At 46.0% G+C, this 27,569-nt stretch overlaps 3 protein-coding genes across 12 annotated transcripts in view; 1 reads left to right on the top strand and 2 right to left on the bottom strand.

The window, feature by feature from the left end:
* The window catches only part of DRC7 (dynein regulatory complex subunit 7), a 28,388-nt gene extending 24,989 nt beyond the window's left edge, over positions 1 to 3,399 (bottom strand). Inside the window, exons 1-2 of one of the 3 annotated variants that reach the window (XM_081016991.1) lie at positions 3,381 to 3,399; positions 601 to 779 (exon numbers count right to left, since the gene is read on the bottom strand). In XM_081016991.1, coding sequence (XP_080873117.1) covers positions 601 to 740 — 140 coding nt within the window. In that variant the 5' untranslated portion in view covers positions 741 to 779; positions 3,381 to 3,399. The other 2 variants (XM_081016990.1, XM_081016992.1) reach the window with 2 other exon arrangements.
* Positions 3,400 to 3,414: 15 nt separating this feature from the next.
* On the top strand, positions 3,415 to 18,136 carry LOC308483307 (uromodulin-like). 2 transcript variants are annotated; one of them, XM_081017043.1, is made up of 9 exons: positions 3,415 to 3,653; positions 9,780 to 9,851; positions 10,491 to 10,661; positions 11,878 to 12,083; positions 12,396 to 12,556; positions 13,554 to 13,799; positions 14,678 to 14,837; positions 17,523 to 17,658; positions 17,983 to 18,136. In XM_081017043.1, exons 1-9 carry the CDS (start codon positions 3,419 to 3,421, stop codon positions 18,072 to 18,074), a joined length of 1,479 nt encoding a protein of 492 aa, XP_080873169.1. In that variant the 5' UTR covers positions 3,415 to 3,418; the 3' UTR covers positions 18,075 to 18,136. The 2 variants fall into 2 exon arrangements, with proteins under 2 accessions (XP_080873169.1, XP_080873170.1); XM_081017044.1 differs by lacking the exon at positions 3,415 to 3,653 and adding an exon at positions 6,472 to 6,877.
* A 1,215-nt stretch (positions 18,137 to 19,351) lies between these two features.
* ADGRG1 (adhesion G protein-coupled receptor G1) overlaps positions 19,352 to 27,569 on the bottom strand; it is a 40,096-nt gene continuing 31,878 nt past the window's right edge. For all 7 annotated transcript variants that reach the window (XM_081017019.1, XM_081017014.1, XM_081017017.1 and 4 more), the window contains 3 exons: positions 26,124 to 26,232; positions 24,917 to 25,176; positions 19,352 to 23,246 (listed from right to left, as the gene is read on the bottom strand). In XM_081017019.1, coding sequence (XP_080873145.1) covers positions 23,128 to 23,246; positions 24,917 to 25,176; positions 26,124 to 26,232 — 488 coding nt within the window. In that variant the 3' untranslated portion in view covers positions 19,352 to 23,127. The remainder of the gene's footprint in view (positions 23,247 to 24,916; positions 25,177 to 26,123; positions 26,233 to 27,569) is intronic.

Here is a 27,569-nt window from a genome sequence, read left to right as displayed (position 1 = left end):
AAGCTTGCTCCATCTTCCATGTGGCAGCCCTTCAGATAATTGAAGGTGGCTGTCATATCACCTCTTAGTCTCCTCTCCTCCAGGCTAAACACAGCCAGTTCCCTCAACTGTTCCCAAGTCCCTTAGTCATTCACCTACAAGGACACATCCCACCCAGGCAAAATCACACAAGGAGGATGTGAAATAAGGCTGGTGAGAGGTGTGGGTGGAGAGGGTGTGTGGCCTGGAGTGAGTCCTAAGGGCCAGATAGTGAGAGGTTCCCCTCTCCTGCTTTAAGAACATAGGAAGCTGAATTACACTGTGCCAGACCATTGAACCATCTAGCTCAGTTACTGTCTACATATTCCAGTCCTACCCAACCTGGTGCCCTCCAGATGTTGCTGGACTACAACTCCCATCAGCCCCAGCCAAATGCCTGGGTATGATGGAAGTTGGAGTCCATCAACATTTGGAGGACCACAGGCTCCCCATCTGTTTTAGAAGAATGCAAAATCTTTTGCTTTGGGCTGGGGTTTCTGTAGCAAAGACTAAGCCAGGAAGGTGTGGATGAAGCTGGTGTTTCCATGTTCACACAGAGATGGACTTTAAGACCCGCCTTACAATACAACTTCAGGAATATGGACTTGGATGTGGGACAGCTGCTTCTCTAGATCTTGAAGTTCATTGCTGAGCTGGAAAGAGGCGAGCTCTTCCTCCTCCTCCTCTCCTGATGAGACGTAGCTCCCCTCACTGCTCTCCATCCTGCTCCTAGAGGCTGCACACGTCGGCGTTTAGAAGACCTAGGGCAGTAATGAAGGGAAGTGTTTAAAAATAATTTACCTCTTGCATTATTACCGATATTATTTCTATTTATCTGCCACTTAATACAAAATGTCTGCAGGCCAACACGCTGGATCGAGAGGTTCTTAGTGCTGCTTTAGAGTCCAAGCCTAACCATGTCTAGTCAGAAGTCAATCCTATTGAGGATCAATGGGGTTAACACTGCAGTGAAATCCACAGGGCTTAACTTAGCCTTAGACAAGTCTTGCTGACTTGTCTGGACAAGTCCAACTTCATTTGGATTCCATCCAATGAGTGCAGCCCATTAGACTTGTCCTGTGTAAGACCCACTGAAGGACATCAGAGCTTCAGGCTGGCATGGCCTGATGAATGCTCTCTTTACCCAGGGCTATGTCATGGGTTCATCTAGCTCAGCATGTTCTGCACCAGGGGTCATCAACGTGGCAGCTGTGGCAGTGGTGGAGCTTCGAGCTCCGGCGGGGGGTGGGGTGGAGAGCAGGCAGGGGCATGGCTGGTGCGAGTCCTGAGGTGTGGCATGCTGCCCGCAGGGGTGTGGCATGCGTCCTGGGTAAATGGTGCGCTGCCCACAGGGGCATGGTGCGCATCTTGGGGGTGTGGCGCCCCACCGAGATTGTGCCGCCGAGGGCGGTGCGCTCCCCCTGCACCCCTGTTCCTCCGCCAGTGAGCTGTGGCATACATACTCCCACAGAGGCCTTCTTTGGGTCCTCTGGCACACACTCCTGCTGAAACTGGGCTGGAAAAAAGCATTCTGATGTAGCCAATAGAAGAGATTACAGGGTGTGCTTGTGTGTGTGAGGTCCACAACAGTTTCTCTGGTCCACAAATGTGCTCCAAAAAGTTGGTGACATCTGCTGGAATTCTATACCTGCTTACCTAGGAATGTACCCAATTGAAATTAATGGGACTTGCTTCTGAGTAGATTTCATATGATTGCACTGTGAACAGAGTGCATTCGTTTATGAACATCTGCTGTGGTTGCTTTCATACATCTTTACAGTGCAACATGAGAAGGTTGTCAGCAGAGGTCAGTGGAGTTTCTGCTTTACCTTGGTCCATTTAATTGTTTCAAACCATCATGAATTGCACTGATGAGCTGGCCAGGATCAGAGGGGCTCCATCATACATGGCCTACAATTGGGGAGAAGGGGGATGTTCCCCATATCCTTCCCCAAACATCCCTGGACAGATTGTGAAATGGAAATTCCTCAGCCCTAAATTAGAAACTGAGTTGAAAAGGCACTTTTTCAGCCCTGGAACTATGTGAATGCTGATCCCCCTGCCCCTGTCACCATTCTCCCCCCCAAAAATATTCTTATTAGAGAGGCAATTCCAAGAATGTAAACAAAATGGGTAATGAGCAGAAGAGAAAGAAGAGAAGGGCTGACAAGGCAAACTGCTCTCTGATTTTGTTTTTGTGCTCAGCAGAGATAACCAAATGACAAAAAGACCTTGTACATCCCCTTTACTTCCACTTGTTTTGGGGGAAAGAATGAGAATTATGCATACAGATAAATGCAAGGACATGTCAGTGTTCGTTCCTTCAACCAAGCCCTACCAAGACAGAAGGCCGTCTGGATTGCCCCCTGAAATGCTTTGCGTGGGTAGGTGGAGGACATCTAGTATTGCTCAGAACTGAGCCAAAGAACTGGCAATGTGTGGTGTTTATTTTAATGGCTGCAGAATTTATTTACTTGATTAACATGGTCTTGACAAAATAGAAGTTAACCAACAGCAAGATATTTGCTTGATGTACATTGATTATATAAAAGTTTGACAATTTAATAGAAATTAGAGTGAATTTAAACAAACAAACAAAGTTTAAATACTGCCAGAAAATATAAAAAGTATGTAACAGGCAAAGGAAAATGCTTTGTGCACACACAACCATCATCTGACCAAGAATTGGTAATGTAGTGTGCGCTCTCTCTCTCTCTGTGTCTCTCTCACACACAAAGGCAGTTCATCCGTAATGTCACATAATGGTTTCTGATTTCATGACTGCGTCCCGCTTGAACCTCCTCTCCATCATACAAACCTAGATCCCAACTGAACACTCAGCATTTTGAAACCTGCCCCATTTAACTTTATTTCACCTCATTTTTATTTCAGATGATTTACCTTTCCAGGGTAAACCCAGGGGCTCTGGGGAGCTGAGTTAGAAACAATGGCACAATCTTGGCCCAACGAAATACTGCTGGCCAGGTGGTTAAGATCGGAAGTGGTTTCATTTCAAGTCAGTTATCTGTTCTATCCACTCAGCAGCCATTAAACGATCTGCTCCACTGCTTTAGTGCTTTGTCCTGGCTGCCAAATGTAAATGACACTGGAAAAGCAGTTGAAGGGGAGCCCAGGAGAGGAGGTTTAGAGTGCGCATTACGCACAGAATTCAAGCTAACATTCCCCCCCTCCACACACACACACACCCCGGCCTCTTTGGGGAGCTAAGCCAGGGATAGAATATCTACCAAAACGTCCTGTTTGTGTAGATGAGCTTTTGTGCGCACACTTTCTTTCTCTTCCCTTTCTGAAGCTGCACACGCAGCAGCCGCACAGACCGGTCGCCCTTCCCACTTACTCACCTCGCCAGGTTCTCCTGGGTCTGTTGATTTCTGTCTCCATGGCAACCACCTCCTGGGAAGCTGAGGCTTCTGGGAGTTGTAGTCGTATGTGTCCATTTCCTCGTCCACAAACGAGGTCTGAGTTGTCTTCTCTTCCCAAGTTTGCAAAGAAAGAGCACATTTGCGACGGGCAATGCCACCCCAACAATTTAGCTTCCGGTGGGAACCATGTTTTTCAGTTCTGGAAGAATGCAAAACCTAACAGGCAGAAACCCAGCTGGTGCAGCTGTCCCAGTGCGTAATTTATTGGGGGGCCTGATGGTTCCCTTAGCTGCGTTTTTATTTTTAAGATTAAGCTACAACTGGGGAAAGTCAGGCAGTGGGGCTTTTTGGTTACATTGAAGCCCCCTCCCCCGGCCACTTCATCCCACAATTCCAGCTCTAGGAACTCCCTGCAGGCAGGCATCTTCACCTTATCCCTTTCAGCACCTAAAACATTTTTCTTTAGGCCAGCCTATCCAGACATGCAGAATATAACAGGTGTTTAATCTCTTTTTAGCTACTGTTGTTTTTCATCAACTTTCCCATATTTTAAATACCTGTTTTTATTGATGTACGCAACGACAGCAGCACAGATACTACTGGCCCAGACATGGAAAGAAGACAAAGTTCTGATGAGAGATAAATGGCTGATGAAGATGATGGACTATGCCAAAATGGCGAAATTGACTGGGAAAATCAGAAATCAGGAAGAGAATAATTTTAAGAAGGAATGGGAAAAATTTATAATGTATTTAAGAGAACACTGTAAACAGCAAAAAACTTTGGCAGGATTTGAGTAATGCTTGTAATGTACGAAAAACTGGTAAAAATGGATTGTTTTTCTTAAAAAAGAAGAAAAAGAAAATAAGGGAAGCAGTTGGGTGGGGGGGAAGATTGATAATGGTAACCATGGAAGGGTGGAGGGGAGTCAAAGGATTCTGGGAATCCTAAATGATGAGGCGGATGTTTTGTTTGAATTTAAATATGTTTTGTAAAACTCTCTCTCTCTCTCTCTCTATATATATATTTTAAAAAATAATGTCTTCTTTCATATTTCTGTAAACAGCTTTGAGGTTTTCTTTCCATCAAGCAAACTTTGTTAAATAAATGAATAAATACAGCATGCCCAAAACAGAGATGCACTCGTGGGGAAAAGTGATATTGGTTTGATTTTCATTTTTTTTTCTGGTTAATAACTTTTATTGTTTCCTGAAGAAAAGTTACAAGTTCATTTCACAGATACAAACATGATCAATGCAAACCAGCTACTCTAAACACTCCTTGCTCCTACAAAACTGTAACACTCTTGATCCTGATACCTTATAAATTGAATTTCTGCCGGTCACATAATCTGTACTGGGTGCTTTTCAATGGAAAGCTGCTGCTATTATTTCAAGTGGTGTTAATTATCATTAAGAGTCAAGCAGGAGCAGGGCCAGCTCAGTATATTTTGCTGCCTGAGGTGCAAGACAAGATGGCACCTTTTCCCAAGGAACATGCAGAAGCCAGTTGCAGTATTGTGGGAAGCTGGACTGTGCACACATTACCACTTATTCTAGCTTCCTTGTGAAACTTCTTCAGCATTTTAGTGCAAATTTCTCCTATTAAGCATATTTGTTTGGCAAGCAATTCCTCCTAATAATGTGCATTTTTGTGTTTTCATTAATATATTCATTTTATGTATATCTTATGCATTTTTGTAAATACTATTTGGTTGGAGAACAGCATAACAAAATTTAGATAAGTGTGAATTTTGCTGTGTTTCGTTTTCTCATTATTTTGGAAAGTGTGAATTTGATAAATTAGGCTTTAAATGTGAGCCGAACTTCTTCCCCACCCCTAGCTCCCACCTCTGGTATTTGAAGCCGAGTACCAGTGATGTTAGCCACAGTCCACTGGTATCCTCCAGCTTCTTGAGAAACACTCCAGTTTTATTTGCTTCCCCTCAAACCAGTCTTCATTCAATTAGAAAACGGAAGCCACGATGAAGCTGAAGAGTGTGGGTGGTATTCGACTCAAAGTAGACCCACTGAAATTAATGAACCCAAGTTAGTCATGTCCATTGATCTCAATGGAACTACTCTGAGTAGTAGGACTAGCACTGAATACCAGGATATCAGGCAGGAGATGTTCTCATGTCTATCTGGAGGTGCCAGGGAATCAGGGGTTGTACCTGGGTCTTGCTACATGCAAAACATGGAATGGTTGGCATCCATCTGTCTTGGGAGACAATGGAGGAGTGTGCCTTTGCGGGTGAGGTCAAGCAGTTGGACAGTTGCAGCGCCTGCTGTGACTGTAGAGACCAATGCAGGAGAGAGATGTTTTGCTGCAGCTGGGGCAGATGAAGGCATCTGATTTTGCTGCTACAGATACACCCAGGGGTGTAGCTTGCTGTTCCGGCACCCGGAGCACCAGGGGCAGGGCGATCTGCCCATGGGGGTACTGCAGCAATTCACGCACAGGGGCACCGCAGCAATCCGCCCAGGGGGCAGATCGGCGTGGTGGCGATACACTGGGGGGCGGCGATTGGCACAGCAGCGATTCACCTAGGCGGCATTTTGTCACACACAGCCCGGCTGACACCTGGGGCCGTCTGCCCCCACTGCCCTCTTCCTGCGCCCCTGGATATACCATGGCAAATCTTCTTTCTGCGCTTCTCCCAATGGTCATGTGCTCTACTACTGAACCACAGCCCTGTGGAACTTCCACCAGCCTCATCTGCTACTGAATACCATTTACTGGGGACCACAGGTGTGCAGAATGAAAGGTAACTAACTGTTTTGAGATTTCCAGTTGGTCTTAATAAAGATAATGGGCAACTGCTGCTCTTGGAATCAGTTTCATAAGGAACCTTTCTCTTGCCTCTTCCCCCAGTTCAGTACAAGCGTGAGATTTTTCTGACTGCTTTGGGGAGGAAAACTCATGCAGAAATCTTATCTGTGTCTGCTTGTGCCCTTTAGATATAAAAGCAGAGATGTAGTTAAACACCTGCAATGTTTCCATTCGATGATCGTTATGAGGAACATCTGGAACACCCCCCCACACGAAGAAAGCACTTTTCTCAAAGCACAGTTGAGGAGAGGGAGGATACCAATAATTCTCTAAATGTGTAGCAGAAAATAATAAAATAACATAAAGAGCAAAACCGGACAGTTGTTTTGGACCTTGGGTGACGGTTGATGGAGACCTGAAATTAAAAGCAGGAAGATGAAACTTTCTGTTGGCAGCTGCAATGAGAAGTCCTTGAAACGGCACAAAAACAATCACTAGGGAACCCATGGTGGGATAGGAAGAGGGTCAGCTGCTGAGAGATAATATAAGGAGCTGGGTGGGTGAAAGGGAGGTCTGTGTGGCAGCTGAGGAGGAGCTGCAAGGTTGCAAGAAGCTGGCTAAAGCGAGTAAGAGACTGAGCAGCGAAGTTGTGGATGCAGCCTGGTATCCTTTATCCATCTCTAGCCAAAGGGGCCTACTTCCAAGTAAGTGTGCAATGGCTTGTACCCTTAAAAGCTTTGGAAAGGAATGCGTTGTATTATCATTGTTTTGTCATTTTAGGCCGAATGCACAGAGCTCTAACTAGTTTTGGCAGTATCCTATCTCTGTCTTCAAGTGCTCCCTTCAGAAAAGAGTCCCAATTCTCTTTTCTTTTCTCTCAAGCTGCAAGGTTAGAAGGCAATGTTATATAAATATATATGAGAGTTGCTGTATTTCAAAATGTGAGTTTGTTGAGGGGTTTTTGTGTGTGTGTTTTTTTGTGGGGGACAAAGTTGTTGACTTCTGACATGGGTTGCCATACGTCTGGATTTTCCCAGACATTTTAGCGAGTTCCACCTGGGCACTGCTTCTGACAGCCATATTCTGGCTATGTCTAGGAAATTCCAGACATATGACAACCCTAATATGTATTCCCAAGCAATGAGCAGTCAAAAGGCTTGGGAAATGTCTTTGTGATGCTGGTGTTTAAATGGTGATACTGATAGCTAATTTGTTTTGCTTTCCCCCCAAACTATGCTGGTGTGATACAACTTTGGAAACTGACATTCTAAATGTAGAATATAATTGTTCCCATGTCTGCTTGCAATTTTTTTTCCTGTCAGGGATCCTATGCCTTAACAGGTGCCTGAAACACATTTTAGTTGAGAAAGTTAGATCCACCCAACATCTGCCTGTGAGATGCAGCTCTTAAAGGCATAGGTATCTTACCTGCAAAAAAAAAAGTTGGCAATCCTATCTAAGCTTGAACCTCAAGTTCTCTGAAGTTGCTAATTTTGCAAACAATTGGGTAAAGGTTCTATTCACTGCTAGGCAAAACAGTCTGTTTCCCCCTTTATAATATGAAGGAGACTGTGGAAGTTTTAACTGCTTGGTTAATCATTTATTTTTAAAAATAATAATTGTAGAACCAGTTCTGTGGATAACCCTATTGTATTATTTACTACAATTCTTTCTTGCTACCCTTAAGACAGTCTCCCATCCATCCCTCAATGCCATTTTGGTTTTCTGGTACCTGTGTGGCACTTTCTCCAACTCTACAGCCCCTCAGTATTGGAGAGCTCTTTCATTGCTTCCCACTCCCCACCCATTAATATTTCCCAGGGGTTCCCAAACTGTCTTCCCTTAGCTTCGTTCAGGTTATCTGCATGGTGTCTTTGGATTTGTGGTTGAAGATGGAAGATGGCACATCCATAGCATATTCATTTTTTAATAGTATTTTAATGTGTCTCCTTTATTCCTTATATATTGTGTTATACTGAATGCAATAAAATGCAATGTATGAGAAATAGAAGCATCAATAAAGTGCCGCTGAAATCATACAGCACCTAGCACTGCACATCACAATTGCTACAACAAGCTGCTGCAGTTTGTTGGTGGGTAGATTTGGGGGGGGGGCACACACACATTGCCAAACCAGGAGAGGTGTCATCAGAAATGGGGACAAAAGGGGACATAGAATTCCATAATGTTTTCAAATTTAGAAATATTTACTATATTTTAAATAGAAATGCATATATCTAACCATAGAGGGGAAGACTCTTGACCTGAGTACCTGCTCGGGTCCTGTTGCTCACAGCTGGTTGGCTATTTCAAGACACCCCTCCATCCATACTTTCCTCCTTAGGATTCCTTATTTTTAAACCAGACTTTCTACCACACTGAACAGCCCTTCCATCTTCAACTTCAGTTCCCCAGACCTTGTTGGACTGCAATCATCATCCCTGGTCATTGGCTGACTTTAAAATTAGCCAAGGGTTTCTTAAATCCTTCTGCTCACACCTGTTCAGCATGAGAACAACCAACCTTAAAAATGCAACAAGCCCCATCAAGGTGTAGCATTCCAGGGTTTAACTCTGCACTGCATGAACAAGTCTGTCCTGAATCTTCCAACAATCTATTATCCGAATCTATTATCTGTCCTGAATCTTCCAACAATCAGCTTCGTCGGTGTACCTGAGTTCCAGTGCTATAAGAGAGGGAGATAAATATTTCTCTGTCCACTTTCTCAATGCTATGCATAATTTTATACCCTTCTATAATGTTGCCGCTTCCTCACCTTTAAACTAAAAAGTCCCATATATTGCAGTCTTTTTTCACAGGGGAGTTGTCCATTTGGTTTGCCCTTTTCATTATATCATCATCATCATCATCATCATCATCATCACCATCATCATTTTATTATTTAAAGCCCGCCCATCTGGCTGGGTTTTCCTAGCCACTCTGGGCAGTGGCGGAGCAAGCCGATCAGGCACTTGGGGTGGCGCGCCTGCCCTGCACCCAGGGACTGGGCCAGCCGCCCACAGGGGCACAGAGGGGCCTCTGAGGAGTCTGCCTGCCTCTTCCCACTCAGCCGCCCTACCGCTGAGGGTGAGGTGGCAGGTGGACCGTTTGGGGCAGTGCGGAGCCTGTGGGTGCCCAAGCCACCGTGTCACTCTCAGGAGAGACATGTGGCTCAGGAGCACTGCAGGCCCCGCGGTGAGTGCTGTCCACCATTTTGTCACCCCCCTCAGTGGGACACTCTACCGCACCCCCCTTGCTACGCCCCAGCCACTCTGGGCGGCTCCCGACAGAACACTAAAAACAGAATAAAACTTCAAACATTAAAAACTTCCCTAAACAGGGCTGCCTTCTAAACCTTTCACAACTACACAATATCCATTTTGAGGTGAGACGTCCAGAACTGCACAAAATATTCCAAATGCAGTCGCACCATATACTTGCATAATGGCAGTATGAAACTGGCAGTTTTATTTTCAATTCATTTTCTAATGATTTCTAGCATGGAATTTGCTTTTTTTCCCCCCATGGTCACTGCACACTGGGTTGACATATTCGCAATATCGCCTATGACTCCAAGGTCTCTCTCTCTTTCTCTTTGCCCCTTAGAAATGGCCATGAAGTGCTTGTTGCTCCTAGTTCTGGTCCTCCTCCTGCCTGCTACTGAGACAACTTATCACAGTAAGTTTCCTGATGGCCTTCCTGGAAAACAAAGAGGCTGCTGGAATGTCAATAGGGCAATAGATAAGATGGCCACAGATGTGTCATTGAAAACTGAGTTTACAGTTTGCCAACTGTGGCCCATCAACCATATGGCTGGTGGGCATGCAGCTTGCCCCCCAAGCCTCCGCGGGAGGTGAGCGATCCCTGCAGAGGCTTAGGATGGAAGCTGCGCCCCACCAACTATATGGCTGGCAGGCATGCAGCTTCCTTCCCAAGCCTCCGTGGGAGGAGAGTGATCCCCACAGAGGCTTGGGGAAAGGTCGACAACTCTGGGAAAGGGGGATCCTGAGAGATCTTTGAACCACAGTGCCGGATATGCTTAAGACGGCCCTGTCAGCCTGCATACCACATGGAGCTGGCAGACAGCTGCCCTGGACACAGAATTGACCTGTGCCTCCATGGACAGCTATGAGTCCAAAATTACTCCCAGTCTGCGCACCTGGTCCTTCGCACCTGGTCCTTTGCACAGTTACCCCATTCAGGACCAGACTGGGGACAGGGCAGCCCGTCCAACTGAGGACTGTCCTCTGCAAAGTAGGTTACCTGACCTCCCACCCCTCCACTGGCCAACAGAATGACGGCTTTCCTCTGCTGTAGGTCATCTGACGGAGCTTCCCAGTGCAAGAGGAGAAGCTGCCCCACGTCCTCGGAGGAATCTGGGAGAGCCTTGCTTCCCAAACCCATGCTGGAACCAGGGAGACTGCACTGCAGTTGGGAACAATGCCAGCTGCTCTTGTAAGCCAGGGTTCACTGGCTTGCGCTGTAAAGGTAACACAGGTCTGCTGTGCTGTGGGGAAGTGTGTTTCTTTCTCTCCCCATCCCCCTTGCATCTCTGGGTGTGGTTGGTCCCAATTATAGAATGGTAGAGTTGGAAAGGGTCCCGAAGGCAATCTAGTCCAAGCCCCTGCAACGCGAAAATTGCAACTAGAGAATCCCTGACAGATGGCCACCCAACCTCTGTTTAAAAGCTCCAGTGAAGGAGAGTCCACTGCCTTCTGAGGTAGGCTTTCAAAGTTCCTTCCTTTCACAGCACTTTGCCAAAAAAACTCCTGAAGGATCTGCCAAATCATATTTTACATTACGAAGGATTCCGGGGTATTTCTGAAGCAGAGGTGGGGAACCTTTTTCAGCCTGAGGGCCATGGTCACTTAAGACCAGCCTTCTGTGGGGCCACATGCCAGTAGTGGGCGGGGCCAGAGCTGTAATAGGACAGCAAATTTGGGCTGCATTGGAATTGTTTGAAGTGCTTAACCGCCCACCCTAGCAACCTGAAAAAACTGTGTGTGTGTGTGTGTGTGTGTGTGTGTGTGTGTTTTAGGCCCCATTTGCACTATAAAATTAAAGCACACCATGGTTTCATATCACTTTGAACCACTTTGAACCACTTTCACCCAAAGAATTCTGGGAATTGTTGTTTGTTCAGGGTGCTGAGAGGTGTTAGGAGATGCCATATTCCCCTCAGAGAGGTACAATTCCCATACAGTGGTACCTCGGGTTACATACGCTTCAGGTTACATACGCTTCAGGATACAGATTCCGCTAACCCAGAAATAGTACCTCAGGTTAAGAACTTTGCTTCAAGATGAGAACAGAAATCGTGCTCCAGCGGTGCAGTGGCAGCAGGAGGCCCCATTAGCTAAAGTGGTGCTTCAGGTTAAGAACGGACCTCCGGAACGAATTAAGTTCTTAACCCGAGGTACCACTGTAGTTCCCTGCAAAAAGGAATTTACCGTTAAACCACTCTGAGAATTTTAGCTCCGAACAACTGCAGTTCTCCTGATTCTCTGGGGGAAGCCATTAGAATTAAAGTGGTATGATACTGGTTTAAATGTACAGTGTGGATGGGGTCTTAATGGCCCCTCCTATCTCCAGCGCTGGCCACGCCCACTGGCATGCACCCACAAGCACCCATCCACCACTGCATGCACGCCTCAGAGGTAGGGAGGTTCCCCACTTGCTCTAATTGATGGATTTTCTCCCCCAGAAATTGTGGTGAAACTGGAATGCATGGAAGAGTTCATGAGGATGCTGGTGAGGAAGGAAGCATTTGAAATGCTGAAGATCCCCCTGGCCTCTCTCCACCTGAGTAGCCGTGCCTGCCTGGTCTCCGAGCAATGGCAAGACGGAGTCAGTTACTTTGGTGCAAAGCTGACCGGGGAGAACCACACCACCTGTGGCTCCACCACTAATGTAAGTGCTCTGGAGCAGTTCGTAAAGAAGAAGATCCACACAAGTGTGCAACTACTTATTTTTATTTCATATACAAATCTGGAGCAATGTCACAAAAAAAATATAGACATGCTCACTGCCATTGATAGTCTTCCTCCTCCTTCTCTTCTTCTTCGTGTTCGTTTTCCTCTTCCTCCTCCCATCCATTACATTACAGAAATTCAATCTTGAAGTAACCAATGCATGAAGTACTGTGGCAAGATTTTATATTGTTGTCCTCTTTATCCACATGTGGTTTTGAACCCCCTAATCCAGTTTCTGGTCCATTTTCAGATCAATGAGACTCATGTGTCCTACACCAATGTGATTGAGTCTGGCAGTGACAACGACCAGAGTATCATCACCAGGAGCGTCCAGATCCGCTTGCACTTCTCCTGCATCTATGCCTCCAAGCAGGTGGTTGGCCTGGGCTACGGACTCAAGCCTGTGGACAAGTAGGTGGTTGTTGTTGTTGTGACTCTGGCCCAGGGGCTTCCCTCTGATGGCCACAGCCTTTGGCCTGCTTCCCCATCCTTGCTCCACTGTGGCATGTGCTGCAGGGCTGGCCAAGGGGGGTGGGGGAGAACTTTGGTTCAGTTTAAAGGCAAACCCATCTAATTTTCACTTCCTGAAGCAAGACGCAAACCAAAGCACAACCGTCCCCCAAAATTCACACTTCTCTGAATTTTGCAATGCAGTTCTCCAGCCGAGTAATGTGTACAAAAGCGCATGCACTAGGGTAAAGTGTGCGTAGAAATGGAAAGTGAAAATATGAAACAAAAATACATAATGAGAAAATGTTTTCGAAAACAATGTGTATATGAGACACAATTCCATACATGTATATTAGAAAATCATACTAAAATGCTGTGAATTGAGGATATTTTAAACCCTGCTGGAAGTGAATTGGATCTTAATGCCTGAGGGGGTCTATAGGGAAGGAGGGGGTCTTTCAGGTATCTGGGACCTGAGTTGTTTAGGGCTTTAAACACCAATGTTGAATTGGGCCTGGAAACCAGTGTACCAGATTATATGAGATCTAAATGTATCCCCAGTTGTAATCTGGCCACTGAATTTTGGACTAGTTGAAGTTTCCAAGCAGTCTTCAAGGGCAGCCCCACATGGAGATTATTGTGACAATCCGGTCTGGAAGTGGGCCAATTAGATGGACCAATAGTCTGATTTGGTACTTCTGAAAATGGGTTCTCCCTAGGCATGCTGGAATCTCCCTCTTCTCATTTTGTCTTTGATTCTTCTGGCATTCATCACCTGAGCTTGCTATTAGATATACTTATTTAACTTCCTTGTATCTTGTCCTGGGACTCCAGAATTGGGTGGGGAAAGGTGGTGATTGTGGGAGAGCGGATAAGCATGGGCAGGTGGGTTAGGTTTGTCCATGTGAATCCCTGACTGATTCTGGCGGGGTTTGTGTGTGGCTGCCTCTTTTCCTAGGATTGTCCAGTTTACGGTCAAGGAAGGGGACTTCAGAGTCAACATGCAGCTGTATGAAAACGCCAGCTATGTGCGTGCCTATCCCAAGTCACAACTGACGTTCCTCGTAACAGACATGCTCTACGTCCTCGTGAAAATAGAAGGGCAGGATCAGGCGAAGTACTTCTTCCTCGGCATGGAGGACTGCTGGGGCACTCCGACAGGTGACCCACTGGACAGCACAAAGCACTTCCTGATCATGAAGGGGTGAGAGTCTGGCATGGCATTTGTTGAGGGGTTTGATCCTGTATATCCGCTTTCCCCAACCTGTGGGTTGCAAAGCCTCCGCAAGTGAGTTGCGGGCTTTACAAGTAAACTCCCCCCCCATTATTTATTTATAAAAAATATATTTTCATACCACTATATCATAAACAAGAATATCAAAATGGTTTACAGCAATGAAAACATAAAACCATACAATAAAAAAAAATTAAAAGCAGGCATCAGTTAACTATTGGGGAAAGATGTATTCTTAACTGCCTGCATAGGCCTGGTGGGGGGGGGGAATGTTTCCGGCAGCCATTTAAAAGCTGGCACAGAATTATCTGAGGATTTGTAAGGTGAAATTGCTACCTATTCAGGATGAGTAATATAATATTTTAGGTAATGATACAACAAGGATAGGAATTGAAGCGAAATGTAAAGATGTAAAGTTAAATTTTGTAAACCATCAGATGGGAGGGAGGGAAGTCGTTAGGCTCAGTCGATCCAAAGAGATAAAACAAGAGGATATGATGTTATGTAATGTGATTATATGTAAAACCAATAAAAATCATTTATAAAAAATAAAAATAAAAGCTGGCACAGAAAGCGCCTATTGAATCTCCATTGGCAGAGAGTTCCACTGGACTGAGCCGATGACACTGGAGGCTCGGTTTCTCACCGTTGTCAAATGAGCCTTGCCAGTGCAGGGTATGACCAACGATGCTCCTAAAGCTGCCTGTGGTTACCAGTGGGGTGAAAGGCACTTTGCACATTATCAAATGCACTCTTTTTAAAAAAAAATTGTGTTCCAGGACTGAATTCTTACAGCCTGGGTTAAGTTGGGAGCCTGGGCATTTAAGCTTGTGCTTGGTCTCTTCCAGGTGCCCGCACGACAAGACACTGACTTTCCTCAATGCCGTTGGTAACAGCACTGTGGCAAAGTTTAGCTTTCAGATGTTCCAGTTCAAAAACTTCCAGGAGGTGTACCTGCACTGCCAAGTGCGCCTTTGTGTACCGGAGAACAAAGAGCCCTGCGCCAAGGTAACCTCTCTCTGTGTGTCTTTAGGATATTGGCCACTCTTCTGCATCTCTGTAGGGTGTAGGTCACCACTGTGGTGCTCCTGGGCTCACATGTATCCTCAGATGGTAGCAGGATCCCATTGACCTTCCTCATCCTTGTGCTGAAAAAATATCTTCCTTAGTCAATGGAAGGCTCCCCACCCCCGCCACCAGTGAAATCGTTTTATAATGAGTGCCTCTCTTTTATAATGATGGGTATGCGTGTTTTTGTGTGTACAATCACACCAAAGAAATGTAGAAGAGCAAAACAAAGGATTGTAAACTGGAATAAGGGTATTGCTACTGGTGTACTAAACTTGACACTGTAATTTAAAAATAGAACTGTGTAATCTGCTAGGCCGCTGCTATGCCCGGTATATAAAAGTATAGCAAGTGAGTAATAATCCTGCATTGCAGGGGTAGTGGTCTGACTCCACAATTTTGATAATAAAGGAATAATTGCTGGTGGCATACTAAATTTGAGAGATCTAGTTGTTGGGGAATTAAAAACAAACATTTGTCCACTAGGCTGCAGCTAATGCCCAGAAGTATAGCAAAAAATATGTGCGTATAAGGGTGCAACTCTTAAGGATGAAGTGTTGTAAAAAATAGAACTGTACCCACTAGTTGGTGGTTGCTGCTGCAGCTGTATATAGAAGTATAGCAAACCATTGTCAGGGTGGGGTTGCTGGTGCAAAGGTGAGATAGAGTGGTTGGAAATTCTGAAATGCACTTGCTTAGTGGGTAGAAGCAGAGCAAACCCACTGGCAAGGGTGAGGCTGCTAGAGGTGAGATATTTGCTTACCAGTGACGGGAAATTAAAAATAAATTTGTAAGCTATGAAGCTGCTGTTGATACCCAGTACAGTAGTGACCAAACAGCTACAAGGATGTGCCACTGATGCAGCAGAGGTGTATGCTAAAGTAGATACAATTTTTTAAATATAATTTAGCAAAATATTGTGAAAGGATGGAGAGGCGACGGTATAAAACTCAGCCACTGCTTCAGAGAAAAGAAGACAGCTAATGCCCCTTGATGGATGGGGACAAGGGTATTGTACTTAACTAATAGGGACACGGGTGGCGCTGTGATCTAAACCACTGAGCCCCTTCGGCTTGCCGATCAGAAGGTTGGCGGTTCAAATCCGCATGATGGAATGAGCTCCCATTACTCTGTCCCAGCTCCTGCCAACCTAGCAGTTTGAAAGCCACCAGTGCATGTAGATAAATAGGTACTCCTGCGGTGGGAAGTCCTTTACTTTTTCTGTTTTTACCTTTTACTTAACTATTAAAGAACAACAAACAATTTTGTAGAAGGGTAGGAAGGATGAGAAAAGAAAGGGCTGGGAATTTAAACTCCTGGATTGAGAAGGACTGGATTTAGGAGCATGTGTGCACATACAAAGCTAAATACTAAGGTCAAGGTTGCAGGGCGGGGAGGTGGTGGTGGTGGTGGAGTGGGATGATGACATCCAGTGAAGCTGAATGTTCAAAGATTCCAGACAAATAAAGGACTTCTTCACACACTGCAAAGTTAAAGTATATGGCACTCTCTCGTGCATGAGGCAGTAATGCCACCAACTTGGATGGCTTTAAAAGAGGCTTGGCAAATTCATAGAGGAGAAGGCTATCAGTGGCTATTAACTACAATGGCCAGAGGCAGTAATGTTTCTGAATCCCAGTTGCTGGAAGTTGCAAAGGTGGAGAGTGATGTTGTGCGCAGCTTCTGCTTGTGGCTTTCCCATAATGGGCATCTGGCTGGCTATTGTGAAAAGGGAACTTCTTGGGCCATTAGCTTGATCCAGCAGACTCTTCTTATCTTCTTATGTTTTATGCACTAGTCAAGTAATAAAATAATCAATTTTAAGATATTAATAGCCCAACAAACAACTGTTTCTAGGGGCGGAAGGTAAATTTTAACAATAATTTTTGATATATCTTAGCACTTGTAAACCGCTTTGTGAGACTAATAATCTAAAAAATGGCAATTAAACAAAAATAATAATTTAATAATTTAATAAACATTTAAACGTACTTTGGCTGCAGGTATGCCATACATTTAAAGCACCCACCCCTCCCAAGATTCCCGGAAACTGTAATTTACTCCCTCATAGAGCTACAATTCTTAGCATCCTTGGCAAACTACAGCTCCCAGGATTCTTGCAGCAGGGAAGTCTTGTGCTTTAAATGTGTGATGTGTATATAGTCTTTCTTTCAACCTTTTAAAAAATAAAATAAAAATCTGCACAGTCATTTGTAATAGAGTAATGCACAAACAGGGCAGGACAGACTAACGATTGAACATGTGAAAGTGACCCAGAGCAGAGCTTGGCTGATCTGTCTACTGTTGGAACCCGAAATGTTGGACTACAGTAGCCCATGTGCTGATCCAGCACAACAATTTTTTTAGACTCTTCCCTTTCCCAAGACTTGTTGCAAAAGATCAAATGAGATGCTTGTGTATTGTATCCTTCCTTGTGGCTCTTGGGAGGGAAGAGGAGATCTGTTTTAATTTATTTAAATGATCTTTGAAAACCGCAGGTTGATGGGCTTGCAGAGATGGCTCATTATGTGGCTATAATTCTGTGTTATATAAGATGATGCATCTTTGTACACATTCAGCAGTGGAGTAAGATTCACACCTTTTCCCTCTTGCTTTTGACTGCAGCAATGTCCCAGCAAGCAAAGAAGCAAGAGGGAGCTGGTTGATGACTACCAGAAGATCATCTCCTATGGTCCCATCCGTTTCCTGGCCTCATCACACCTGGAAGTGCGGGATGCTGAAGACCAACAGCTCATCTGGAGTATGTACCTATTTTCCTGGATCAGGTCATGAATGGCCCAGACCAGCCTTTCCCAACCTGGTGCCCTCCAGATACTTTGGACCACAGTTTCACTCAGTCCTAGCTGGCACAGTCAATGGTCAGGGGTGATGGGAGTTGTAGTCTGGAACATCTGGAAGGCACCACCAGTTTGGGGAAGGTTGATCTGGGCCACTGGTGTTTGGCCTTGGGCCCCTGCTGGACTCCATCTCCCATCATCCCCACCCAGTCTTGGTCATTCTCTCTTGCCACAGCCCCCATCCTCAGTTACACTAACCTGCCTGACTCTCTCTTTCCTCCCCTCAGAAATGCAGCTGTGGATCCCTGGTGCCGTGGTTTCAGCAAGTATTGCTGTCGTCATCATTTTGATTGCTGTTGCAAAAGCCATGAAGAAATGAGCAAGTTGTAAAAACAAATGGCGGCAGCAGCAGAATTCCAAATAAATACAATTGCAGATAGATGTGGTGTCTCACTCACTAGTTTGCTTTACTCTGGGAGTCAATTTAGGGGTGAGAGATACGATGTATGATGGAACTGTTTTGTTCTCAGCTTTGCTGTCCCATTTCACACACAAAGCAAGCAGTGAAAGAACTTCTTTGGGTTGAGATACTACTGTGGGACTATCTCCTGGGAGGCAGGAGGCTGCAGGGCCAAGAAGGGAGCTTCAGGGACTCAGATGCCTTCTAGCCAACATAGCAAGAGAGGTTGTCCAACAGGCTTGCGGTGAAAGGTAATGAGACATTCCTACCTTAAGGTTAAATGAGACAGCATAGTTTAAATCAATCAGCATCATCTTTTGGCCAGTTCACTATGTAGATAAGCCACTACCAGGTATTTTGTGATTTTACCATCGTATGTATTTATTTGATCCATGTATATGCTACCCTCCATCCAATTAGCATCAACCTGGGTCCCCATATGTTGTTGGGACCACGACTCTGACTTCCTGACCATCGGTGACGCTGGCTGGGGCTGCCGGGTGTTGTAAGCCAACAAGTAAGGGCTGCATAGGCCCTGCAGTATTATAATGCAAGTGGAAGCAGATCTCACAAACACACCCAACCTTTGCACGTTGCAGCCTGGCTTATGCGCTATAACAGCGGCATGGGAGCCTGTCATTTGATCCTGGTACGTTGCTCCATTAACGTCTGAAAGGGGAGCGGGGCAAATACAGGTGGTGGGGGAAGCCATCAGGTTGCCCAGTTTCTCCCCATCATTTGCTATGCATGTGCAGTGCTGAAGCAACGCAAGGTTAGAGCACAGGTGTGACTCCTGGAGCAACATGGCAGCCGGAGAATTGAGCTTGAGCTCCTCCCCTGCTGGAATCTGTGCTGAAAGAGGGCCAAGGGTGGCACTTGAAGCTTCTTAAACTAGGACACAGGGAGCCTTCCCAATCCAAAGACTGCTGCTGGGGGTGCTGTTTGGTTGGGGCTGTCTACCATACAGTATGTGCTGGTGGCTATGTCCAGTTGTACCATCATTTTGGACCAGGATTTTCCACGTTCTCCTCAGTTAGCTACATTATCTATTTCCCCACAAGACCTGCCACAATTAACTCACATATCACTTCTACTCTTTCTTTTACACCACGGGAAACACAACTCGCTTTTCACACTAGGTGGTTAGTGATCATGGTCTTTGGTTCTTTCAGAGAAACTGACACAACAAAATAGACTTTTGTCAAGGAATCGTCCAGGTGGATAGCTTTATTGAGTCTCAGCAGCCTCTCATACAAGGTGCTAACAGGGGCAATAGCTCCTCTCGCCTTCTGCACTGCCGTACAACAGGCTGGTCCTGCTTATTTAGGAATCATTCATCGTACACACTTTGAATACCCATTATGCAACTGTATGGACCTGTATGGTTTGCTGGCCCTAATGGCCCCTTTCAGATACCCTGTGCCTTACCAACTTGTTTGATTTTTTTTCACACAAAAAACAATCAAAACAGTTGTTAATACTTTTCTTTTTTTAACAACCAAGCATCCATAGGTGTACACCAGCCATCTAACAGAACTTAATCTTCTGTAATTGAACACACTAACTGACAAGCTTGCTCTTGAGTCTATTTGTCTTAAAGATACAGTAGCATGTATCAGCATGGGGGAATTGGTGAGCGTGAAAAAAGGGGCTGTGGAATTGGAGAAAAAGCAGCATGGGAATGAGGGGGAGGGTCTGTGTGCAAGGAAGAGTTGAGAAAAGTAATGGGGGGGGGAATTGAGGGCTCGAAGAGGGCTAAAAAAAGGAGTAGGAGGCATGGAAATGGGGTTGAAGATGAAAGCATGGACAAAAGAACAGGAGAGGTGGTGCCTTCAAAATTGGGCAGAAGGTGAAAAGGGTGCTTGGTTGCTGGTGCAATGGGTCACTGTTGACCAGAAAGTTGATGCTTGGAGCCCACCCAGGGACAGCTATGGGCAGGATTTGTACATTGCAGGGAGTTGGACTAGATGACCCTCTGATTCCCTTCCAACTTACTATTCTAATATTCTAAGGGGGGAGGGAGATACAACTTACCATGGGGTGGTTTGTGTGCAAGGTGCAGTTTCACAAAAGGGGGGGTGAGGCTAGTGCATGGGGGTGCAGAATGGAAAAGTAGCTCCAGAAATGTGGTGGGAAGATCTAGTGGGTCAATCTGCGAGGGAAATGGCTGGGGGCTGGCAAGTGGTGCGAGCTGGGGCACAGCCCCTAGTTATAAATGGGTCAATAAATATAATTTCTGTATGTTAAAAAACAAAACTGTCTAGCAGGGCAGCTGTATGAGTCTTGCCCTAAGACGCCTATTGGGTTTGCTATGTGCTTACATTTTTGTGGCATAAATTTGGTTGTAGACTCTGCTTTGCCACTACAAGTCTAATTTTCCAACAGCATATAAATAATGGTCAACTGTTTCATGCTGGAGTCTCCCTTACCAATACATTCAATTCTATTTTCTTAGTAATAATAATAATAATTTATTATTTATACCCCCCCATCTGACTGGGTTTCCCCAGCCACTCTGGGCGGCTCCCAACAGAATATTAAAAACACGATAAAAGATCAAACACTAAAAACTTCCCTAAACAGGGCTGCTTTCAGATGTTTTCTAAAAGTCAGATAGTAGTTTATTTCCTTGACATCTACTGAGAAGGCCCTCTGCCTGGTTCCCTGTAACCTCACTTCTTGCAGGGAGGGAACCAGCAGAAGACCCTGGGAGGAAGACCTCAGAATGATGGGGGTGGAGACGCTCCTTCAGGTATACTGGGCCGAGACCATTTAGGGCTTTAAAGGTCAGCACCAACACTTTGAATTGTGCTCAAAAACGTACTGGGACTTAGTTGAGAAGCTGTTCTCTCCCACTGAAGATGTCAAAATGTATGGCCTACTTTTATAGAAAAGCCTGCTGGGCTACCACATTATATTCTGATAAAAGCAGCCTTCTCCAATCAGGTGTCTTCCAGCTGTTCTGGACTACAACTCCCATCAGCCCCTTGTTGGGGCTGATGGGAGTTGTAGTTCAAAACAACTGGAGGGCATCTGGTTAGGGAAGGCTGGGAGAAAGCAAAAATGAAGGGTGCCCCCCCCAATATATTGTGTGATCTTGGTACTAAAAACAAGTGTGATCATTCTGGAGTCCTGTGACGTAAGTTGATGCCTGCTTTCCCCACCTCTCCTCCTTTATCCTGCCAAATGGCACGGAACGACGATTATTTTTGGTCAGTACTTTCTGATCCCGAAGAAAATGGCTTTATTGTTCTCTGAATTGTGCCCAGAAGGGAACAGGAAGCCTGCAAGCTGGTGAGAGAGTGCTGCTGGGACTTGCTCTGGGTGGGGCACAGCCAGCAAGGAAACGGGGGGGGGGGCGTGTTGCTGGGCTAGTTCTGCAGCAGCTGGTGTTTTCAAAGAGCAGCCCCCAGGGCGGAATGCATCGGAGGGACCCCACCCTTGAAAGAGTTACTTGATCCAGGTGAAGTCAAGCAAAGCATCTGCCGCAAAGGATTTCTAACAAATGCATTTTGAATTACAAAAAGAGTTTTATCAGCTTTCCACACTACAGTTTAAAAAAAGAGATAGAAAGAGCTACTGTTTCAGGATGAAAATGCCTGTATGGTTGGACACACCACAGGGCTGCTGTTCTTATATACACAGAAAGGACTGTTCGGGGTCTGTCCACACCTCGGCAGAATGTGGATTTTGCACCCCTTGTGATCCGTTTAATTCCGCCTCGTCCATGCAACATTCTCCTTCAGCTACTTTTGTCCCACACTTTATCCTCCATAAATCTAGACTTTCTCTATGCTCAGGAAAATCCAAAGAGATTCAGCCCACTCAGCAGTCCTGTGGCCTTCTTGCATTTGTTTTTCCAAAGTGGTTGTTTTCACTCCTTCCAGTTTTCCCCGCCTTCTGCTAGGTCCTTTGATCCTATTTGCAAGTCCGGCAGTGAACTTGGCCGCTTCTGCTTTGTTAGTGAGAGTTAAAGTTGTTTTAAAGGATTTTTTTCTTTCTTTCTGGAAATTATAGTATTGTTATGAGTTCGGAGGTACCAGACCCCTCTAATGCCTGGATCCAGCATGTGTTAAAATATATGCCAGGCTAGTTTCTAGATGAGGCTTCCAGATTAAGAGACTGAAGCTCTGTGCGAGACGACAAACAGGCAGGGCTCCTCCTTCAACTTGCAGATAGTGAGAAGGACAAATGCCAGAGTCTGGAGTAGAGTTTGGGGGCTGTGATGTAAACCAGAAGAGGGGCAGAGAGCAATGTTTGATGTCTGTTTGAATCCAAGATCCTTTTGGGATGTTAATGCTGTGAGCACCTCCATCATGGGATCAGATTGTATAGATGTGTGTAAATAAACCGTATATCACAAAGACACCACAGTCTCCACTGAGGCCCATTGTGAAGGAAACATGAATCCTGGGTAAGTGCCTGGAACTTTGCAGTGCTCGGAGATTGGGCAACAGAATAATTTCTAACTTGTTTCCATTGTATTTCTGCAGGGTCTTTTTTAATCCATGCTCAATACCTATCCAAATTTTTTTTGCCATCACATACCCCGACATGCCTCATAACCGATGACAGAAAAGGAGAGCAGTCCTTTTTTGTTAGGAAAAGGAGTCAAAAAAGAGTTCCCCTTTAAAAAAATTACATAAATATATATAGAACGAAATACTGCATTTAAACCATTTGTGGACGTGGTTTCCTCTTTGCAACAGTTCCCTTGCGCATGCTCAACAGGTATGAGCACTTTCCACGGAGACGGAGGTTAGAGGTGAGGATACCCCTGATAAATAGGGGAGAGATAGGCATGGAGGGTTCCAGGTTTTAAAATAGCCTGTACGCCAACCACTCAGCTATGAGCAGTGCAAGGACAAAGTGATCCCTGAAAGCCTGGATTTCCGATGCAGGTAGGGATGAGGCCTTTGGTTCCACAGGAGGCAAGGCAGGACATCCAAGCAGAATGTGACTCCTCACTGGGTCATATGCTGGTGCTGCTCGGCTGTAGCTTGATGCTGCTGGAATTTGTGCTGTAGAAGTAGGAGGAAGACCTGCGGGACTGGAGGGTTTTTGCCAAGTACCAAAGGAAGATGAGGAACCCTGTGGGGAGAGAAGAAGGAGAAGTAAACATGAAAGGAGGAGTTGGAGAGCATGCCAAGACTTGTCCTCCTGTGTGCACCTCCCCTGTGGCAGTGCCAGGGAAGAACACAGCTCAGCAACAGAGCCCACACTCTGCATGCAAAAGCAGCAGTGGGTGGTGTCCCTAGAGACTGCTTAGTGAGAGGCAGGGAGGCCAGCAAGAGGTGGAGACAACTGGTTGCAAGAGTGCAGGCAAGTGAGGGGAAAGCTAAGGTTAGAAACATAGAACTATAAAGTTGGGAGGGACCCCAAGGGTCATCTAGCCCAACCCCCTGCAATGCAGGAATCACAACTTCAACAACACCCAACCTCTGCTTAAAAATCTCAAAGGAAGGATCGTCCACCACCTTCCAAGGGAGCCCCATGCATCACAATGGACCAGCCACCAGAGGGCAAAAGGTCCCAGGTACAAGGTCCAGGTAGGGTTGAGAAGGACTCTGTGTTGGAGAGCCCCCAAGAGCCACTGCCAGTCAGTGTGGAGCAGAGGTGGGCTAAAGGACCGCTTTGCATGCAAAATGTCCCAGGTTCAATCGCTGATGGCATCTTCAGGTAGGGCTGAGAATAAGTCCCTGCCTGAAAACCTGGGCAGCCTCTGCCAGTCAGTGCTGATGATGCTGTGATGGTTGCAGCAATGCTCTAGGGCTCAGAATGAGGCAGCTTCCTCTGCTCCTACTAATGTGAACCCTAACATGGAGGGTAGAGGGGACTTTAAGAAGCCCTCTGCTTCTTTTGGTGGAGTTGCTTTGGATTGTACACACCCACCCACCCACCCCCTGCAATTTTGTGGTCAGACAAGATCCCACTGAAATGAGGGGGGCTTTTTTTCTTTTTTGCAGTGCAAACTGCAAGTGTGAAGGCCCCAATCTGCATCAGTACTGTAGCAAGGGAGGAAAAGGGCTAAAAACCCTAAGCCTCCATATTAGGATCTGTCTCCCTGCCCCATGTCAAAAAACCAAAACAAAACCCACAGCCCTATTGACTAATGTCACATGTAGTTTGGCCCTTGGGCTGATTCTGAAGATGCTGCCCTGGTAATAAACAAACTGCAAGCCGAAGAAGGTGATTTCAATGGCAGCCAGGGCCGGATTTAGGTTTGATGAGGCCCTAAGCTACTGAAGGTAATGGGGCCCTTTATATGTCCATCTGTCCTTTGTCAACAACAAATTGTCACTGTTTTTTGTGGTGAATGTATGCCATATGGTAATTTATGGACCTCATAGGTATCTAAAGCCATTTGCACTTAACAAAATATGTATTTTATCAAAGTAACTGTTGAACTGAAATACAATTAAGAAGTAGTATATTGTGAAATTTTTTGGGGGGGGGGCCAAGAGAGTGGGGCCCTAAGCTATAGCTTGTTTAGCTTTTATGTAAATCCAGCACTGATGGCGGCTGGTTCCCCTTTGGGACTGGTATAGGCGAGGGAGTCAACAGTAGGTGGCGCTAGAGCCAACGACAAGGAGAGCCACCCCTTGGACTGGTTGAAATGAAGGCGGCAGCCAGGTAGAGACTAAGGTTGGTGGGGCAGTGGCCTGTTCACCCTAATAGACCAAATTCCAGTGGAGAGAAGAAACAGTGACAAAATGACAACCCAAATAAGTGAAGGGAGGAAACAGCTGCCACCCACTGACCTTGGAGTGAGTTGATGATGGTGAAAAGGTACACAGACACCAGCTTAAAGGTCCCAGAGGCGAAGGAGAAGAAGGCCAGCCCCCAAGGGATGCCCAGCACACAGCTGAGCCCCAGGAGCATCACGGCATATCCCCACTGACATCGCAGCTTGAGGATCGCTTGCACCATCGCGCCCAGCATGATGGTGTTGAAGAAGAGCACCAGGCTTAGAAAGCCCAGATTCAGGAAGTTGTTGATCTCTTTTTTGGTGATCCAGCAGCTGGAAAAGAAGAGGGAGGGAGCAGGCATGAGGGATGTGGCACAGTGTCCCAAAGCATGTTCATAAGGACATATAAAGATCCCTGTTGGATCAGGCCAGTGGCCCATGTACTCCAGCATCCTGACCTCACAGTGGCCGACCAGAAGAATCAAGTCCAGAGAAACAAGCTTAGGAACTTTAGAATGTTCTTTTCCCCTTCTTCTGAGATCAGAAATGACTGAAATAGGGGCACCCATGCTTGCATTTTGGAAGGTGGCTAATCAAAAATTTGAGTGAGGTGTGTTTGTCAGAAAACTTTGGGGACAGACTGTAGCACATCCGTTTGGGTGAGGGACACAACAAAAGGATATCCTTTTGTCAATCCATTATGGGACTTTCAAAGTTAATTGAACATCTCAAGGCAGAAGAAAGCCCATTTTACACCCTCTCCGCCCGCCCACCCACCCAGTGCTGCCACCGGGAAGAGAGTTGCAGGCAGCCCAACTACCTGACACCCCTTAGGGACAAAGCTGCCTGGTGCTTGCTGGAACCTTGCTGGTGTGAAACCTGTGTGGAGCAGGAACATGGATGGCAGGAGTAGGAAAACCACCTGGGGCCAGATCAAATGGTGGCCAACCCTCCACAGGCCACATCTGATAGGTGGATCCCACCCCGGGCCCAAGCGGCACTAAATTTAAATGGGCTGAATGCACATTGTGTCTGCAGAGGAACCATCAGGAGCAGAGCACGCAGGGGTTGGAAATGTGGAGAAACAGGGTGGCACAGAGGGAGGGAGGGAGGGAGAGAGAGAGAGAGAGAGAGAGAGAGAGAACCCACTCCTGTCTCTGCCCTGCCCACTACCAGGAAAAGGCTTCTATACTTCTATGTTATGGCTAAACTGTGAATGCAGCTACCTGAATCAACTTGGCTGTGAGAGGACTTGCACCCCCCACAAAAAAGCCACTTACATTGTTGTATTGGTATATTCCCCAGAGGATTCATACACTTTAATGGGGAAATGGCCATAATGCGACTGGTTGATCACGTAGATCAGCAGAACAATGAATAGGGGAAGACCTGCAAGGCAGAGGACAATATGCATTAATGTTTATACCCCACTTCCCTGGGTGGTCCTTGGCACCTGCATCCACCCCCCTGCCTCCCCATGCACACATGCATTTTACTTCTAAGTATTTGCAAGTCACGTACAAAAATCTCCAAAGCAGGCAAAAGTGAACTATGCTAGATAAAAATTTCAAACCAGTAAAAAAGCAAAAAAAGGAACACAACCACAAGCAGCAGAATGAAATCACTCTGAACAGCAGACAGGAAAATGAGTGGATCCAAAATGAGGATGGATTCTGCCCTCCTGTTGGACCCAAGGAGTTCTGAAGGGGGCCAAATGTTCTTTTTGTGAGTGGTCAACAGGAACAGAGTTGGAAAGACAGAATGCCCTCCCATGTCCCACAACTCAGAAATGTATCTTGGGGTGGAGCAAGGAAAAGGGGCAGCAGCTGCTCCCCAAGCTTGAGAAGAGGTATGGGAAGCCTCAGTCTTCTCGGGGGCCAAATGTTGCCCTTGAAGCCTCTCTTAACTGGCCCTCAAGACTCTCCCCAAGCCACACCCTTCCACAGTGGCTTGGCCTGGCAGGGATGTGTCCTTCAACTCTGCTAGACTGAATGGAGGAAAGGGAGGGCTGTGCGTGGAAGCCAGCAGATTGCAGAAAGGCAAAATGCACATTTCTGGCTCTGCCCACTTTTGCCCCCAGCCCCATCTGCCACTGACATGGGTTCCCTGGGAAGTTCCCTGGAAGGGTTCCCTGGGGTTGAAAATGGCTCCCCATCCCTGCTCTATGAGGTCACTCCCACCCCAACTTCAGGCACTATACCTGAATTTATTTATTTTTTACCATAGATAAAAGTTTCCAGTTCAAAGCAGAGGGAGAGGATACCACTTCTGAATATTCCCCTATGCAAAAAAAAAAAAAAAAAAAGAGCTACTTCCTGTCAATTGACCTAAGAAGAGTCCTGCTGGATTAGGCCAATGGCTGGATCAGGTTCAATACCGAAAGGCATCCCCAGGTAGAGATATGGAAGACCCTGAGTGGCATTTAACATTAGTCCTGCTCAGAATAGACCCACTGAAGTTAATGGCTAGCATTACCTTCAGTTCATTAATTTCAGTGGGTTTACTCTGAGTAGGACTCAGCTGAATACCAGCCCCTGGAGACCCACACCCAGTCAGCATAGACAATGCTGAGCCAAATGGACCAGCTGTTTGACTTGGCATAAAGTAGCTTCCTTTTGTGATAGAGGCCAGATTTGAACTGGGGGCTTCCCAGCAATCTGGCCACACTCTGAGCCACTCCACTGCATCAGATGCTTTCTTTCTGCTTATCGGTTTTCTTCTCTTGC

Source organism: Podarcis pityusensis (assembly GCF_964106645.2).
Source record: "Podarcis pityusensis genome assembly, chromosome: 8".
NCBI classification, from domain to species: domain Eukaryota; kingdom Metazoa; phylum Chordata; class Lepidosauria; order Squamata; family Lacertidae; genus Podarcis; species Podarcis pityusensis.
This window is presented reverse-complemented; position numbering and strand designations above follow the sequence as displayed.

Coding starts and splice junctions, on each gene's coding strand:
- LOC308483307 (XM_081017043.1), top strand. CDS start 3,419: ATGGCAACCACCTCCTGGGAAGCTGAGGCTTCTGGGAGTTGTAGTCGT. Junction 3,654..9,779: donor CAGCTGGTGCAGCTGTCCCA/GTGCGTAATTTA, acceptor TTTGCCCCTTAG/AAATGGCCATGAAGTGCTTG. Junction 12,557..13,553: donor GGACTCAAGCCTGTGGACAA/GTAGGTGGTTGT, acceptor CTCTTTTCCTAG/GATTGTCCAGTTTACGGTCA.